At 47.9% G+C, this 18,893-nt stretch overlaps 1 protein-coding gene across 3 annotated transcripts in view; it reads right to left on the reverse strand.

Annotated features, from left to right (window-relative positions):
* Iqgap3 (IQ motif containing GTPase activating protein 3) overlaps window positions 1-18,893 on the reverse strand; it is a 48,437-nt gene that overhangs the window by 8,641 nt on the left and 20,903 nt on the right. For 2 of the 3 annotated variants that reach the window (XM_075978615.1, XM_075978614.1), the window contains exons 17-29: window positions 18,274-18,441; window positions 18,058-18,197; window positions 17,808-17,978; window positions 15,057-15,140; window positions 14,836-14,907; window positions 14,672-14,741; window positions 5,246-5,454; window positions 4,478-4,630; window positions 3,958-4,121; window positions 3,477-3,701; window positions 2,668-2,808; window positions 554-638; window positions 140-372 (exon numbers count right to left, since the gene is read on the reverse strand). In XM_075978615.1, the coding sequence (XP_075834730.1) occupies window positions 140-372; window positions 554-638; window positions 2,668-2,808; window positions 3,477-3,701; window positions 3,958-4,121; window positions 4,478-4,630; window positions 5,246-5,454; window positions 14,672-14,741; window positions 14,836-14,907; window positions 15,057-15,140; window positions 17,808-17,978; window positions 18,058-18,197; window positions 18,274-18,441 (1,915 nt within the window). The remainder of the gene's footprint in view (window positions 1-139; window positions 373-553; window positions 639-2,667; window positions 2,809-3,476; window positions 3,702-3,957; window positions 4,122-4,477; window positions 4,631-5,245; window positions 5,455-14,671; window positions 14,742-14,835; window positions 14,908-15,056; window positions 15,141-17,807; window positions 17,979-18,057; window positions 18,198-18,273; window positions 18,442-18,893) is intronic. The other variant, XM_075978616.1, reaches the window with a different exon arrangement.

An 18,893-nucleotide genomic window follows, 5' to 3' on the forward strand; every position in this document is an offset into this window, starting at 1 on the left:
CTGTCCCCTGGGAGGCCCCCATTCCCTGTGTCTCTGGGAGTTTCTTCCTCAGACTCTAGAGAGGAGTAGAATGTGAGCCGTGAGGAGTGGAAGAGGCCGGGGAGGGTGGAGGGAGGGACGGGGCGCCAGGACCCAAGACCTGAATTTGAGATGCATGTCCTCCAGGTAGCCATTCAGGACTCGAAGGTGTTGGCTCTCCCCAGAGAAGGTCTTGCCAGCAGCAGCATGCTGTAGGAGCTGGGCCACAGCACCCAGCGCATGGCGCTGTGGGGCGGCCATTGTGCTTCCCGCTGCCATGGCCACAATGTCGAAGGCATCAGGCGCTACCACAGCTGGGTTCAGGAAGCGGTAGTACAGGAGGTTCCCAACCACCTGAGTGCAGAGGAGAACCTTCTAGAAAGTCCTAGAAGCTACCCTGATAGTCACAGCTCCACATGCCACATGGTGAGCCAGACTCTGTTTAGAGCATAGTTTGTCATCCTGCTTGTCTTGGGATCACTGGCCAAACTGGGCAAAGGAGTCTTGGAGGTGGCAGAGGAGACACGACACTTGCCTTATAGACTTCACTCTCTGTGGCACTGGGGAACTTCTTCTCCAGGGCTGTCTTCAGGACTTTGGCCATATACCGCATCCCATACCTGAGGAACAAATCAGGTTGCATGTGGCCCTTCGGATTCCGTCTCAGGACTCAGTATGAGCCTGGCTGCCTTCTCTCCATCTCAGCTACACCAGGGTCCACACACATTCCCTCTACTTGCTGGTGCTCCCCGCTGGAGTGCGGCCCCTGAGCCTTTGTCCTTCCTCTTGTCTTGTGTCAATACCAGGAACAGGGCCCTGTTGGGCCCTGAATCTCTCCCCGCCTTATGCTCCTTGTTTCTGAGACAGGGTCTTGCAGTACATGCTGGCTTCAACCTCTGCCTTCCAAGTGCCTTCTGCTACAGCTCAAGAACTGTTTCTGGGGCCCTCCCACTTCCCCCCACAGACCACCTCTGCTTACAGTGTATCTCACCTTCCTACAGAGGCGAGTTATTCTGCCTCTTGGGTACCTGACAGTCCAGGAGGCTCTGAGGCAGTCAACTTTGCCAGCTCCCAGAGGTCCTGAGTAGCGTGTCTGGGCTGGGGCAGGGCCTGCCTGCCTACCTGCTAAAAATCTACTCTCTGCCATGTCCTTCCCGTCGGCATCCTGCCCCCTGGCAGGGAAGGCTGGAGTGGGCACTTAGTCTCGCAGGGCTTTTGGGAAAGTAGCAGGGTTACTCCAGCGTGCTGAGCGCCTCTGTCACTCCTGTGACGGGTTTGCTACTGCAAAACTAGACTTGGCGAAAAGCTATTTCAGCTCCCAGCTCCAGCAGATTGATAACTCCTGTGTATTTCTCTTCTAGATGTCAGACGATCTTTCCTTATTCCTGGCTGTGAAGCCTCAGTTCTGCTCTGTAGTCTGGGGCTGCTTCCCCTTTGGCGCTCAACCACCCTCACGCTGAGAACCAAGGCCCATGGCTAGATGCTGGATCTAGATGACACACACCCATTCATAATTTATTAAACAAATTCATTTGTTTTGAGACAGGGTTTCTCTGTGTAGTCTTAGCTGTCCTGGAACTCACTCTATAGACCAGGCTGGCCTCAAACTCAGAGATCCCCCGCCTCACCTCCTGAGGGCAGGGATTAAAGGCTACACCACCACCTGGTTTTACCAAATAGTTTTCAACAAAACTCTTATTGAAGGATTTTTGTTTGCCTGTTTGTTTGTTTTGTGACAGGGTTTCATGTAGCTCAGGCTGGACTCAAACTTAGAAGAATAAGGTTTGTTTGTAATTCTGACCACTCTGTCTCTGCCTCCAAGTTATTGGCCAGTTTCTAAGAAAGAAGAGAACTGGGGGCTGGAGAGATGGACCAGTAGTTAATAAGTGGCTGCTCTTTCAGAGAAATTCCCATCATCCACATGGCAGCTCACAACAACCTAATTCCAGGCTCAGGGGCTCTGTTGCTCTTCTCTGGCCTCTGAGGGCACTGGGCACAAACAGTGCATAGATACACATGCATACAAAACACCATACACACTAAAGAAAAACCTTTAAAATAAAAGGGCCAAGCCAGGAGGTGGAGGCACACGCCTTTAATCCCAGCACTGGGGAAGCTGAAACAGGTGGATCTCTGTGAGTTTGAGGCCAGCTTGGACTACATAGCAAGTTCCAGGACAGCCAGGGCTATGTAGAGATCCTGGCTTAAAAAATAAAAGAAGAGAGAGAGAGAAAGCAAGCAAGCAAGCAAGCAAGAAAGAAAGAAAGAAAGAAAGAAAGAAAGAAAGAAAGAGAGAGAAAGAAAAAAAGAAAGAGAGAGAAAAAGAGAGGAAGAAAGAAGGAAGGAAAGAATGGGAGGAAGGATTATAATCATGAGATACTTTAGCAGTTTGGAATATTACCCTTTTGTGACTTTGTGGGCCAAAGAGTCCCATCTTTTCTTTACTTGTTCTCCCTGACAACACACTGGGTTTCTCTTTGACCAGTGACCCAGCTGTAGCCTCCCAGTTTGGCCCCCTGGCTGGGCTTTAACACATCTGAAGCCCTGCAGACACCCCCGCCTCCTCTTTTCCTGCCCCTTTTCTTCAGATATCACTTGCTCTGTTCTCCCTTCCAGACTGGCCTTCCCCGGGGGAGTGGTTACACATACGGAATGTGATCCACAGATGAACTGATGGCGAAGAAGAATTTATCAGTCATGGTGAGGAGATTGCGTAGGGAGATGTCTAATCGCCTCTGGACTTCAGAGTGGCTCAAAGCCTGCTCAGGGGTGATGTCATAGGGAAGACAGCTGTGGGCAGAGAGAGATGGTAAAACTGGAGTCCCTCTGTGGCCTTCCCAGACTTTCCCCACCAACTCTTCTCTAAGATACACTTTTCTACAGTGAGGCTCAAGACAGACCCATGTACCAAGAGCAAGGGCCAGAAAAAGGCAGCACTTGGGGCGGGAGGCAGGGGGTGGCTGGGGGTGATAGGGATGCCGGACCACAGCAGTGAGGATACACAGGGGAGGAGGAGGAGGAGGGGGAGGAGGAGGAGGACTGCAGCAGTGAGGATACACAGGGGAGGAGGAGGAGGTGGGGGAGGAGGAGGAGGACCGCAGCAGTGAGGATACACAGGGGAGGAGGAGGGGGAGGAGAGGGAGAAGGACTGCAGCAGTGAGGATTCACACAAGAGAGAGGACTCAGGAGTCACAGAGCAGCTGGAAAGAGCAGGGGAAATGTCAGACTCAAAAGCAGAGACCAAGGTTCTACTAGCAAATCATCCTCGACAGCTTGGGGAACAGAGAAAGCCAGGGCTTAAATCTCCTGTAGGCCTGCGTCATCTCTGCTCTAAGTCCTTTGTATGTCACCTTCAAACACATGGAGGCTTCCCTACAGATCTGCCTAGGGACCCGATCAAAGCCTGAACCCCCCTCCTGCTGGCTCACCTGCGCTGCCCCCCCCTCCTGCTGGCTCACCTGCGCTGCCCGGTCTGGGCCTCCATCTGGTTGATCCAGTTCTTATAGATGTGGACAGGGTCTGTGTGGATGCTGACTGACCTGTCTTCCAGCACATCCTTGACAACCTTGCCCAGGATCTCCTGCAGAGCGCTCTGTCCCCGCCCATTGCGGTAGAACCTCACCACCAGCCTCACCACTGTTGGGTTGCCTGTTACCACATCCTGAGGCTGCTCCACCTTTGACCTGTGGTACAATAGGTTACTGGCCTCATATGTTGAGGACATAGCTGTGTTTCCCTTTCCAGAGTTTTGCCTGTTCAAGTCTACTCTGTACCCTCCCTAAGGGAGGTCCTGCTGTCTGGTCACCCTGCTAGGTCAGCCCACATCCCCCACCATCCCGCTCCAGCGCTGTCTCACATTCTTCCTATGAGTTGGAGAGAAGAATGTCTCTGACCCACCGTCTCCATCCCCACCCCTGCCCCTGTGTCAGGAGAACGTACCTGACCTCCTCCTGGAGTGCAGTCTTAAACAGCTGGAGCAGAAGGTAGGCCTCCCGGCGGTTGGAAGCATAGCTGTACAGACTGAAAACCACAGCCTCCATGAACTTGGTGGTTCTGTTCTGCGGCATCTGAAAGATCAGCTTGGCCAAATACATGGGCTGAGTCTGTGAACAACGGGAGGCAGAGGATAGATAGGCTGAGTCTGTGAACAACGGGAGGCAGAGGAGATGCTCTTGGGGATTTGGCGATCAGATGGGTTACAAAGGTTTGTCCTGATGTGGAGAAAGTATCGCCTTCTCAGAACACTGGCAATATTCCATACAAATGGGGAGAGCTAGGCTCTGTCTCCGGCAACAGGGCAGTAGGCAGGCCATGGAGAAAGCAAAGAGAACAAGCTCAGAAGGTGATGGAGACTTTTTGGCTTTTAAACTGTTTTGTTTTTTCAGTGTTATGCATGCAAGGGACGTGCTCTACCACTGCGCTGCACCTACGCAAGGCTTCTCCTTGGAGTCCCGCTCACCTGCAGCAAGTAGAAGAGGTGCTGGTAGGCTTCCAGCTTCTGCCGCTTCTCTCTGCTCAACGACTTTAATCCCTTCTGTTTGTCCAGGATCATCATGTCTGACAGCTCCTCCTTATTCTTCTTTGTCAGCTTCTTGCAGTGGGAGACTACGTCCTGGATGTTGGGGTAGGGGCAAACCCAACAGTCTGGACTGGTACCAACCATGAACACATGCGGTGCAGACTCAGTGTCTGGAAGAACCAGGACTTGTGGGAGGAGAAAGCCCCACGACTGCTCCTGGCACCTCTGCTTTCACAGGAGAATCTTCAGAGGGCTCGGGGCTGCCAGGCAGAGAGGCTGCGTCTGCTTGTGCTTTTGCTACCATTCTTTCTGACTAATGTATGGGTCTTGGGGTGGAGACACCACAGCAGCAGCATCAACCTGCTACTCCTCATCTGTAATTTATAGAGTTTTCATATCTGTCTCTGCATTCTGCCAGGGGACATAGCAACTCCTGATTCCAGAGAGCTAAAGAGGAAACAGACTTCCAGGTAAGCGAATCACCTACAGCCCCTGCACCAGAAGTCAGCAGTCAGCCACTCCCACCGTACCCATGGGGCTCTGCACCACACATGCCCAATGGCAGACCTCAAGGGCTGAGGACACTGGCACCGGCCAGGTGCTAACCTACACACATTCGGAAAGGACTAAATTACTAGTTGAAGAACGGTAAGGATTCCCTCTCAGGAACAGTTGGACTGGGGGAGGGGTAACCCAGGGGCTGCTCACCTGCAGGGTGATCCGGTTCTTGACTAGCAGACCAATCTTGATGTCCATGAGGTTGAGGTCCTGCTCCAGCTGCTGATTAGAACGTATCTTCCTGACCACTTCTTCCTGGAGCTTCAGCAGCTCCGCCTCTGCTGAGAAGTCCTCCTGACTCTGGTTCAAGAGGTGAGCGAACTTGCGTACCACAGAGAGGGGCGGGTGGCGTGTGTGCACTGGCAAGATGGGCGACGTGGGTCAGGCAGGCGTCGCAAAGCCTCGTGGGCAGCAGCTGCCCCATGTCTACCCTGGGCTCTTGCTCCACACCCATGGGCCTCTCCAGTGACTTCCCCCCAAACCAGGCCTCAGTGTTTTGTGATGCTCCCCGAAGGCACCCTTGTTTGAGGCCTTAGCCAAAGTTGGTTGCTCCAACATTGTAAATGAGACTGCGTGATTGCCCAGGTAGCCAGTGGTCTCTGTCATCTACTGCACATTTTGGAAGCTGCTTGATTGCACTCCCTGCCTACTCAAGTAATATTGTCTCCCTTCTCAGGCCTTTGATGGAATTGAAGATTAGATGGTTGTAGTTACCTTCATCTTATGATCTAGCCAAGCCATTTCTAATAAAAGACTTAGACTCCTTAGGATAAAATGATTATTAAAACATTTAGCTTATGCTCCTTGCTTAATATTGTTTATGCTGGTTGTAATTCTAATTTTTATACTTGGTATCTGTTCTTATTGTATATAGTGTTGTATTGGGTTTGGAACTCTCTTATTTAGACAAAAGGGGGAGGTGATGGAGAACCTCCTTCAGCCAATGGCCTTTAAGAGGCTGGACCAGGTTGGAGCGTGACTTAGGGGACCAAAAAGCTGCAGTCCTGCCTAGCTCCCCCTCTCTTCTCCTCGCAAGCCACACCTGGACGTCAGAACCCATCTCTAATTTCCTCGCTGTGATCCGTGAGTTCCCCCTTAATAAAGAAAACCTTAGAATACTTTTAGCTTGGGATTATTTGACTTGGATTCTGCATCACCCACCTGCTCCCCTTCCTGCTGGGCAGACCAGCTTCCTCACGCCCCTGACCTGTCAGCCACCACTTAGCCCTGCCAGCATCATGTAGCACTTGTGTGGAGTGTCTGTAGTTGGACTGGGGTACAGGTAGCTAAGGAGGCCAACTTTATAATGGAGAGGTCAGAAAAAAACAAAAACAGCTGGGCGGTGGTGGTGCAAAGCCTTTAATCCCAGCACTTGGGAGGAAGAGGCAGGCAGATCTCTGTGAGTTTGAGGCCAGCCTGGTCTACAAGAGCTAGTTCCAGGACAGGCTCCAAAGTTAGAGAAACCCTGTCTCAAAAAAACCCAACAAAACAAACTCACCAAATAAACAAAACCCTAAAAGAAGCCTCTGAGCTAAGCTTCACAGAAACAAGAGAATACACAGAATGCTCACTGAGAGAGGCAGGGTGTCTCATGGCCTTTTGCTGGTTTGGCTCTGCTCAGGCAGTATTGCTATGCAGCCCCAGCTAGCCCCGAACTCAGGATTCTCCTCTCTGCTTCCCAAGTGTTGACTTACAGGCAGGGGCCACCAGGCCTGAGTCTTTGTTTTATTTTCATTAAATTTTAGTGTATGGGTGTTTTGCCTGCATGTGTGTCTGTGCACTATACAGAGGCCAGAAGAAGGCATCAGGTCCCTTGGGACAGACAGTTGTGGGTTCTCTTGAAGGGTAGCCAGTTCTCTTAATCATTAAGCCACTTTTCTAGCTCCAAATCTAAATGCTTTTTAAACATCCAACTGCTGTGTCCATCTTACGGCTGAGCCTCCAAAGGCAGAGAGAGGGCAGGTAACTTGCTCTAGGTTACCCAGTTGGTAATGAATGAAACAGTCAGATCTGGAGGCTGAATGAGTCCAGGCCCCGTGGCTAGAGGGAATCTTATAAGGTATCTGGGCAGATGGCCGCTGTTAAGTACTGCATGGCCGATGCTTTGAGGGGGCAAGCGGGAGGGTCTTGGGAAACAGACATGGACTCCACTCCTACAGGAGGGCAAAGAAACGACCACAGGCTGTGTGGGCCACCTGCTTTCTGGTGGGGAAGTGGAAAGGGCAGCCGCAGAGGCCAGGGAAGCCGAAAAGGCAGTGTGCTCGGAGTACCACACAGGATGGCAAGTTTGCTTTGTGTAAATCTGACACAAGCCAGAGTCACCTGAGAAGGAGCCTCAACTGAGAAAATGCCTCCATTAGACTGGCCTGTAGGGTCGTCTGAGAAGGAGGCTCAACTGAGAAAATGCCTCCATCAGACTGGCCTGTAGGGTAGTCTGAGAAGGAGGCTCAACTGAGAAAATGCCTCCATTAGACTGGCCTGTAGAGTCGTCTGAGAAGGAGGCTCAACTGAGAAAATGCCTCCATTAGACTGGCTGTAGGGTCGTCTGAGAAGGAGCCTCAACTGAGAAAATGCCTCCATCAGACTGGCCCCATCTGCTGTGCTCCGGTCCTAGGGTATATAGGAAACCAAGCTGAGCAAGTCAGGAGCAAGCCAGTAGCAGCTTTCCTCCATGGCGTCTGCTTCAGTTCCTGCCTCCAGTGGCATGGAAGAGTAAGTTGAGATAAGCCCTTTCCTCCCAAGCTGCTTTGGTGATGGTGTTTATGACAGCCATAGGAATCTAAGACAAGGTGTGGGAGGTTCAGGGAAACAAAGGGAGGGGTGCCATGCTGGACCTCAGGCAATAGGAATCACAGAGGTTAGCAAAAGAGTGACAAGAAGCAGAACTGCTCAGCTCCATGGAGCCATGGTCAGGACAATCTAGTCCAGTCAGCACCGAGGAACATGAGCCATGGTCAGGACAATCTAGTCCAGTCAGCACCGAGGAGCATGCTGCAACCTCATGGACACCAAGATCAGCCAATGGAATTGACTTACACTCAGGGTTAGTAGATTAAAATGACTGCAGAAATCACGAGTGACAGCATCTCTGATAGGAAGGAATCCTCAACACAGAAGCCACCAAGCTAAGTAAGTGACCGATTCTGAGGGCTGAGGAAGGAGGAAGCATTGGGAGAACATTTTCCCCAGAATTGAAGGGAAGGAAGAAAGATAAAAGGCAGGCAGAGCAGGCTTTAGATGGTGGTGAGGGAGAGCACCCACGCTGATGGCCAGAGGGAGGAGGATTGTGTAATGAGAAGCACAGAAAGGAAATGGCCTCCTGCTCCAGGAATCAAGAGTGAACACGAGATGGACCAATGCGCTAATTCCCAAGCAAGGCTGGGAGTCTGGACTTGCAGGACAAGGACGAGGCTGGAGACAGAACTGTACTGGAAAGTTCTTGCTGCACACACAGAAGGACCTACATCATGGGAAAAGCCAGGCATGAAGGCACATGCCTGTAATCTCAGTCTGGGAGGTAGAGACAGGAGGATTCTGGGGGCTTTCTGGCCATCAGGTCCAGTCAATCAGTACACTCCAGGTTCAGTGAGACCCTGTCTCAGAAAATAAAGTAGAGAGCAATAGAGAAAGATACCTGACATTAATCTCTGGTTTCCATGTGTGTGTGTGTACGCATACATACAATAGAGAAAGATACCTGACATTAATCTCTGGTTTCCGTGTGTGTGTGTGTACGCATACATACAATAGAGAAAGATACCTGACATTAATCTCTGGTTTCTGTGTGTGTGTGTATACGCATACATACAATAGAGAAAGATACCTGACATTAATCTCTGGTTTCCGTGTGTGTGTGTGTGTGTATACGCATACATACAATAGAGAAAGATACCTGACATTAATCTCTGGTTTCCATGTGTGTGTGTGTGTACGCATACATACAATAGAGAAAGATACCTGACATTAATCTCTGGTTTCCATGTGTGTGTGTATATGCATACATACAATAGAGAAAGATACCTGACATTAATCTCTGGTTTCCGTGTGTGTGTGTGTATACGCATACATACAATAGAGAAAGATACCTGACATTAATCTCTGGTTTCCATGTGTGTGTGTGTATACGCATACATACAATAGAGAAAGATACCTGACATTAATCTCTGGTTTCCGTGTGTGTGTGTATACGCATACATACAATAGAGAAAGATACCTGACATTAATCTCTGGTTTCCATGTGTGTGTGTGTATACGCATACATACAATAGAGAAAGATACCTGACATTAATCTCTGGTTTCCGTGTGTGTGTGTGTGTACGCATACATACAATAGAGAAAGATACCTGACATTAATCTCTGGTTTCCGTGTGTGTGTGTATACGCATACATACAATAGAGAAAGATACCTGACATTAATCTCTGGTTTCCGTGTGTGTGTGTGTATATGCATACATACAATAGAGAAAGATACCTGACATTAATCTCTGGTTTCCGTGTGTGTGTGTATACGCATACATACAATAGAGAAAGATACCTGACATTAATCTCTGGTTTCTGTGTGTGTGTGTGTGTACGCATACATACAATAGAGAAAGATACCTGACATTAATCTCTGGTTTCCATGTGTGTGTGTGTGTATACGCATACATACAATAGAGAAAGATACCTGACATTAATCTCTGGTTTCCATGTGTGTGTGTGTGTACGCATACATACAATAGAGAAAGATACCTGACATTAATCTCTGGTTTCTGTGTGTGTGTGTATACGCATACATACAATAGAGAAAGATACCTGACATTAATCTCTGGTTTCCATGTGTGTGTGTGTATACGCATACATACAATAGAGAAAGATACCTGACATTAATCTCTGGTTTCCATGTGTGTGTGTGTACGCATACATACAATAGAGAAAGATACCTGACATTAATCTCTGGTTTCCATGTGTGTGTGTGTACGCATACATACAATAGAGAAAGATACCTGACATTAATCTCTGGTTTCCATGTGTGTGTGTGTACGCATACATACAATAGAGAAAGATACCTGACATTAATCTCTGGTTTCCGTGTGTGTGTGTATACGCATACATACAATAGAGAAAGATACCTGACATTAATCTCTGGTTTCCGTGTGTGTGTGTGTACGCATACATACAATAGAGAAAGATACCTGACATTAATCTCTGGTTTCCGTGTGTGTGTGTGTGTACGCATACATACAATAGAGAAAGATACCTGACATTAATCTCTGGTTTCCATGTGTGTGTGTGTACGCATACATACAATAGAGAAAGATACCTGACATTAATCTCTGGTTTCCGTGTGTGTGTGTGTGTATATGCATACATACAATAGAGAAAGATACCTGACATTAATCTCTGGTTTCCATGTGTGTGTGTGTATACGCATACATACAATAGAGAAAGATACCTGACATTAATCTCTGGTTTCCGTGTGTGTGTGTGTATACGCATACATACAATAGAGAGATACCTGACATTAATCTCTGGTTTCCATGTGTGTGTGTGTGTATACGCATACATACAATAGAGAAAGATACCTGACATTAATCTCTGGTTTCCGTGTGTGTGTGTACGCATACATACAATAGAGAAAGATACCTGACATTAATCTCTGGTTTCCGTGTGTGTGTGTGTGTACGCATACATACAATAGAGAAAGATACCTGACATTAATCTCTGGTTTCCGTGTGTGTGTGTACGCATACATACAATAGAGAAAGATACCTGACATTAATCTCTGGTTTCCGTGTGTGTGTGTGTATACGCATACATACAATAGAGAAAGATACCTGACATTAATCTCCGGTTTCCATGTGTGTGTGTGTGTATACGCATACATACAATAGAGAAAGATACCTGACATTAATCTCTGGTTTCCATGTGTGTGTGTGTATACGCATACATACAATAGAGAAAGATACCTGACATTAATCTCTGGTTTCCGTGTGTGTGTGTGTGTACGCATACATACAATAGAGAAAGATACCTGACATTAATCTCTGGTTTCCGTGTGTGTGTGTGTGTACGCATACATACAATAGAGAAAGATACCTGACATTAATCTCTGGTTTCCGTGTGTGTGTGTGTGTACGCATACATACAATAGAGAAAGATACCTGACATTAATCTCTGGTTTCCGTGTGTGTGTGTGTGTGTACGCATACATACAATAGAGAAAGATACCTGACATTAATCTCTGGTTTCCGTGTGTGTGTGTGTGTACGCATACATACAATAGAGAAAGATACCTGACATTAATCTCTGGTTTCCGTGTGTGTGTGTACGCATACATACAATAGAGAAAGATACCTGACATTAATCTCTGGTTTCCGTGTGTGTGTGTGTATACGCATACATACAATAGAGAAAGATACCTGACATTAATCTCCGGTTTCCATGTGTGTGTGTGTGTATACGCATACATACAATAGAGAAAGATACCTGACATTAATCTCTGGTTTCCGTGTGTGTGTGTGTGTGTACGCATACATACAATAGAGAAAGATACCTGACATTAATCTCTGGTTTCCGTGTGTGTGTGTGTGTACGCATACATACAATAGAGAAAGATACCTGACATTAATCTCTGGTTTCCGTGTGTGTGTGTACGCATACATACAATAGAGAAAGATACCTGACATTAATCTCTGGTTTCCGTGTGTGTGTGTGTATACGCATACATACAATAGAGAAAGATACCTGACATTAATCTCCGGTTTCCATGTGTGTGTGTGTACGCATACATACAATAGAGAAAGATACCTGACATTAATCTCTGGTTTCCGTGTGTGTGTATACGCATACATACAATAGAGAAAGATACCTGACATTAATCTCTGGTTTCCATGTGTGTGTGTGTGTACGCATACATACAATAGAGAAAGATACCTGACATTAATCTCTGGTTTCCATGTGTGTGTGTGTATATGCATACATACAATAGAGAAAGATACCTGACATTAATCTCTGGTTTCCATGTGTGTGTGTGTACGCATACATACAATAGAGAAAGATACCTGACATTAATCTCTGGTTTCCATGTGTGTGTGTGTACGCATACATACAATAGAGAAAGATACCTGACATTAATCTCTGGTTTCCATGTGTGTGTGTGTATACGCATACATACAATAGAGAAAGATACCTGACATTAATCTCTGGTTTCCATGTGTGTGTGTGTATACGCATACATACAATAGAGAAAGATACCTGACATTAATCTCTGGTTTCCGTGTGTGTGTGTGTGTGTACGCATACATACAATAGAGAAAGATACCTGACATTAATCTCTGGTTTCCGTGTGTGTGTGTGTGTACGCATACATACAATAGAGAAAGATACCTGACATTAATCTCTGGTTTCCATGTGTGTGTGTGTGTACGCATACATACAATAGAGAAAGATACCTGACATTAATCTCTGGTTTCTGTGTGTGTGTGTGTATACGCATACATACAATAGAGAAAGATACCTGACATTAATCTCTGGTTTCCATGTGTGTGTGTGTGTACGCATACATACAATAGAGAAAGATACCTGACATTAATCTCTGGTTTCCATGTGTGTGTGTGTGTACGCATACATACAATAGAGAAAGATACCTGACATTAATCTCTGGTTTCTGTGTGTGTGTGTATACGCATACATACAATAGAGAAAGATACCTGACATTAATCTCTGGTTTCCATGTGTGTGTGTGTATACGCATACATACAATAGAGAAAGATACCTGACATTAATCTCTGGTTTCTGTGTGTGTGTGTGTGTACGCATACATACAATAGAGAAAGATACCTGACATTAATCTCTGGTTTCTGTGTGTGTGTGTATACGCATACATACAATAGAGAAAGATACCTGACATTAATCTCTGGTTTCTGTGTGTGTGTGTGTATACGCATACATACAATAGAGAAAGATACCTGACATTAATCTCTGGTTTCTGTGTGTGTGTGTATACGCATACATACAATAGAGAAAGATACCTGACATTAATCTCTGGTTTCCATGTGTGTGTGTGTACGCATACATACAATAGAGAAAGATACCTGACATTAATCTCTGGTTTCCATGTGTGTGTGTGTATACGCATACATACAATAGAGAAAGATACCTGACATTAATCTCTGGTTTCCGTGTGTGTGTGTATACGCATACATACAATAGAGAAAGATACCTGACATTAATCTCTGGTTTCCATGTGTGTGTGTGTATACGCATACATACAATAGAGAAAGATACCTGACATTAATCTCTGGTTTCCGTGTGTGTGTGTATACGCATACATACAATAGAGAAAGATACCTGACATTAATCTCTGGTTTCCATGTGTGTGTGTGTGTACGCATACATACAATAGAGAAAGATACCTGACATTAATCTCTGGTTTCCATGTGTGTGTGTGTATACGCATACATACAATAGAGAAAGATACCTGACATTAATCTCTGGTTTCCGTGTGTGTGTGTGTGTGTACGCATACATACAATAGAGAAAGATACCTGACATTAATCTCTGGTTTCCATGTGTGTGTGTGTACGCATACATACAATAGAGAAAGATACCTGACATTAATCTCTGGTTTCTGTGTGTGTGTGTGTGTACGCATACATACAATAGAGAAAGATACCTGACATTAATCTCTGGTTTCTGTGTGTGTGTGTGTGTACGCATACATACAATAGAGAAAGATACCTGACATTAATCTCTGGTTTCCGTGTGTGTGTGTGTGTACGCATACATACAATAGAGAAAGATACCTGACATTAATCTCTGGTTTCCATGTGTGTGTGTGTGTACGCATACATACAATAGAGAAAGATACCTGACATTAATCTCTGGTTTCCGTGTGTGTGTGTGTGTACGCATACATACAATAGAGAAAGATACCTGACATTAATCTCTGGTTTCTGTGTGTGTGTGTATACGCATACATACAATAGAGAAAGATACCTGACATTAATCTCTGGTTTCCATGTGTGTGTGTGTGTATACGCATACATACAATAGAGAAAGATACCTGACATTAATCTCTGGTTTCCATGTGTGTGTGTGTATACGCATACATACAATAGAGAAAGATACCTGACATTAATCTCTGGTTTCCATGTGTGTGTGTGTACGCATACATACAAGCATGTGTGCACATACATACACATATGTACATGTATGTGCGCACACACACACACCTCCTTAAGACTTTACATGTGTGCCCAACTATGAAAAGCAGAGGGCAGGAAACTAGTGATCCTCTACTTCTTTGTTCTTTCCCTAGCAGAAAAATTACGAGGCCCGTGTGTCTATACTAGAGGCCAGGAGGTGGGAGTTTGGACCAAGGAAATGACACAGCTGGGAGCTGGGAAGTGCCTACCACAGGGGGATGGATACGTTAGGCCTGCTCAGAAAGTACCTGGTAGAAGAGTCTTGCCTGGTACTGGAAGGAGGGAACGCTACACACCTCAGACAACTTGTGGTACCCTTGCCTGCTGTGCATCCCCAAGAGGGACACCTAGGCTTGTCTGGCTCTCGGTCTCTATCTCCCCAGCATACCTAACATCCTGTAGTCATCACGGACCTTCCTGGCTCGGAAAAATGCTTGGATCTTCACGATGGAGTCAACCTACCACGGGCACAAGAGAACAGGTGACTGACCGCCCTTTTGCTCTCTGGGCTCCCATCTATGAGTAAAGGCAGGTACGACGGGCAACTCTCACGTTCTTCTGGAAGTATCGCAGACGCCTGAGGTACTGCCTCCGGGCTGCCCACATTCGCGCCCAGGCCTGGATCTGAGAGAAAAGACACTGCCTTCAGAGTTGTCAGTCTGAGACCCACGCTCAGACCCGATCGGCTCCAGGGCCACGAGGAGGCAAGAGAATGAGAAAAGTACTCCGAGGGTCACTCAAGAGGAAGGAGCCACCCAGACCACCATAGTTACCTTGATGATAGCATCCATGTTGGCTTTAAAATATTGCAGCCGCTCCTGGTAAGTCTTTCGTTGTCTATAACCCCGCCAATGAGCCTGCCAAGCAGAAGAGGGAACCCTAGCAAACCTCCCTGGGCTCAAGAGGCCAGGGGGACAGCTTTACCCTGGGCTCTCTAAGATGCTGTGGTGGTTTGAATGAGAATGTCTCCCATAGGCTCAAATCTCTGAATGTTCGGTTCCCAGCTGATGGACTGTTTAGAGGTGTGTTCTTGTTGGAGGTGTGCCTTTTGCGGTTTTAAAAACCTCACACCAGGTATGGTATCACTCTCTCCACCTTGCCTTATGAATCAGATATAAGTTCTCAGTCGCTGCTTCAAAGCCCACCTGCCCGCCTGCCCACCCGCCTGCCTGCCGCCATGCAGGCCTGATGAGCACAGATTAACCCTCTGAACTGTAAGCAAGCCCCTAGCCTAATGCTTTTCTTTTTTCTTTTTCTTATTTATTTATTCATTTAGCACACACTGTTCTGCTGGCATTCCAGAAGAGGACACCGGATCTCATTACAGATGGTTGTGAGTCACCATGTGGTTGCTGGGAATTGAACTCAGGACCTCTGGAAGAGCAGCCAGTGCTCTTAACCTCTGAGCCACCTCTCCAGCCCCTGCCAAATGCTTTTCTAAGTTGTCCTAGTCATGGTATCTCTTCACAGCAACAGAACAGCAACTAAGAGAGAAAGTGTGGAGAAGAGAAATTGGCCCTATTCTCAAAGACCTGCCAGCTTTATGAGAAAGACTAGAACTATGTACCCTGATACTTCCTCATAGAAACTCAAATAAAAGGCATGGACACCAGCTTTACCAGAGAATACACCATGCCCCCCAACCCCCGCTTACTAGAGAATACACCATGTCCCCAGCCCCCGCTCACTAGAGAATGCTAGAGAATGCACCATGTCCCCAGCCCCCGCTCACTAGAGAATGCACCATGCCCAACCCCCACTCAGAGAATGCACCATGTCCCCAGCCCCTGCTCACTAGAGAATACACCATGTCCCCAGCCCCTGCTCACTAGAGAATGCACCATGCCCAACCCCACTCACCAGAGAATGCACCATGTCCCCAGCCCCCGCTCACTAGAGAATGCACCATGCCCCCCAATCCCTGCTCACTAGAGAATACACCATGTCTCCAGCCCCTGCTCACTAGAGAATACACCATGTCCCCAGCCCCTGCTCACTAGAGAATACACCTTGTCCCCAGCCCCCACTCACTAAAGAATGAACCATGTTCCCACACTGCCAGCCCTGACAAAATTCTTCCCTAAAAACATGCTTCCCGAGCTGGTAAGATGACTTAGTAGGAAAGGTGCTTGTAGTCAGACCTGACATCCAGAGTTCAGTCCCCAGGATCCACATGGTGGAAAGAGAGAACTAACTCCTGTAACTTGTTCTCTGACCTCAGCGTATGTCATGACATGTGCGTGTGCATGCGCGAGCGTGCATGCTCACACACACTAAACATATAAATGTAAAATAAAACACAACCAAAACATGACTCCAATCTGGATTAGTCAGTGTTGAGAACTGTGGAGATCCAGTGATGGTCAGAGCTTTCAAGAGCAAGCTGAGTCTCAGGGCATCCAGGCTGCCTCACTTCCCAAAGCCGAGGCACTGGGCTGCAATCAGAGGAGTCTGTGACCTGGGCACTCCATTACTGAATTATGGGGTCAATGTTGACACCAGCATCTAATGGGGTGTCACCAAGGGACCCCACCATACCTAGTGACGAAAGCAATTTCCTGCTAACTCCTCACATCCAAGGCATTAACCAAGTGTCTCTATGAAGGCAAAGAACGGTGCAAGGGCTTGAGTAGGGTGCCCGGGCCTTAACCAGGAGGCCAACTCCAGAGCCTGTGCCGTCAGTTACTCCTGCACGCTTAGCCAGCCCCAGCTTCACGATTCTCCCTTTGTGTCCTTCCTGTCACATCTGATGCCAGCCAAACTCCATGGCCATTCACTTGTGGGTTCCACACCCATCTCCCAACCTTGCCCTGCACACTGGGGCGGGCTCTGAAGGTAAAGTCTGCAGAGGGGTTACACTGCCAGCACCCCATGGCTCTCCACACCACACCTGACAAGGGAAGGCGCCCTTGTTTCTCGCTCATGGAGTGCTAGTGCCCTGCCTGGTCACTTGCAGGTCAGCCCCAGAGACGCCACAGGCCACGCACAGGACAGAACTGAATGGAATGCCCACTAGAGAGGACAACACAGCGCTACCATTCCACAGGAAGGGGATAGATGGACTCGCCGTCTGTCTAGCCCAGGGCCACCCCTCACAGCTCTGCTCCAGGGAAAGTGTTTGCATCTCACTTCAGTCTTCCCCTCTTCCCCAATGCTGACGATTATGCCAATAACTGGTGCTTACTTCCTGCTCCCATTCTGCAAAAACTCTCTAGACATTGTCTTACTAAACCGCCCTTGCTACATTGGAAAGTGGTACTGACATTTGCGTTGGTGGGGGGGTAAACTGAGGCACAGAAAGAAAGAAAGAGAAAAAGAAAGAATAGCGTAATTACAAGGCCACATGGTTAACAGGTTCCAGAGTTGGGCTTCTAACCACACTAGTCTGGCTCCAGAGTCCACACCTTCCTTCACTATTGCTCAGAGGGCCAAGAATCATCCCAACCCCACCCAGGGAAAGGGAAGGGGGTGGACACCCTGTATCTCCAATCTTCTCAGGCACGGGGAAAAGCCAAAGCTGCCACCTGAATCTTAATGATGGCTGGAAGCAAGGTCCTGAGGAAGTGGGAACACTCAGCAAACTTCTGTCGGACAAGGAAGCCGCGGAGGCGAGCCTGAAGTTGGATGACAAAGCCAACATTGGCCTTCCAGAGCAGTTGGCGGTCATGGGCCGCGGAGACCTTGGTGATGACTGACTGTAGAGACAGAAGGCCTTGGGTGGGTAGGAGCCTCTCCCCATGCACAATCCCCCACCAAGGCAGGAACTCTGCCTACCTGAATCTCCTCCCAGGTTAGATGGGAGGTGTTGAGGTGGCAGCTCGGAGGATGCTCCCAGGTCCCCTGGAAGGTCTGAAGATGGAAGTAGTAGGCACTGCCGTCCTTCATGTCGTGTCGAACCCAGAAGGCTGTGTCCCCTGAACAGAAACTCAAGTGAGCCAGGAGGGATCAGAGGAGGAAAAGCAGCAGAGAAGCTTAGGCCAGGGCCACTACCAGGACGTCGCTTCTTTGACACTGCTCCTTCCAGGGCCTGCTGGTAGCTGTCAGCACAGTCAGGAACGATCCCTCGGAGAGCCACATTGGGGTTCCTCAACACTCGCTCCGTCTGAGCTGCCTTGCCCTCCTTGATGGCCTGATTGATGGCAGCCACACCAAGGGCTGCTGATGGGCATCAGGAGAGAAAAGTCAATCCTCTGGAGTCCCTCCCACGAGCCCTGTCCTGTCTAGTGGGGCTGGATTCAGGAGACACACAGCTGCAATGGCTGGTGGAGGGGACGAGGTGGCCGTTAGGGAAGGGCTCCTGTGGGATGGAAGTCCTAAACTCTTGGCATTTCCTATCCAGTTGTGTGCCAGGAAATCCACCCTGTGGTCAAAGCACCCTCCTGCACGAGTTCTGTCCTGCCCTCTCAGCTTGATGGTTTCAGTCTACTTGCCAGGAATCTATACATAGCTGGGATGAAGGGATCTTAACAGAAAATGCCCCCACTGGATTGGCCTGTGGTATATCTTCCTGATTAATGCTCTATGTGGAACCCACTGTGGATGTGTTACCTGTGGACAGGTGGTCCTGCATGTATAAGAAAACAAATAGAATAAGCCACGAGGAGCAGGCC

Source organism: Microtus pennsylvanicus, chromosome 7 (assembly GCF_037038515.1).
Source record: "Microtus pennsylvanicus isolate mMicPen1 chromosome 7, mMicPen1.hap1, whole genome shotgun sequence".
In the NCBI taxonomy this organism is placed as follows: Eukaryota; Metazoa; Chordata; class Mammalia; order Rodentia; family Cricetidae; genus Microtus; species Microtus pennsylvanicus.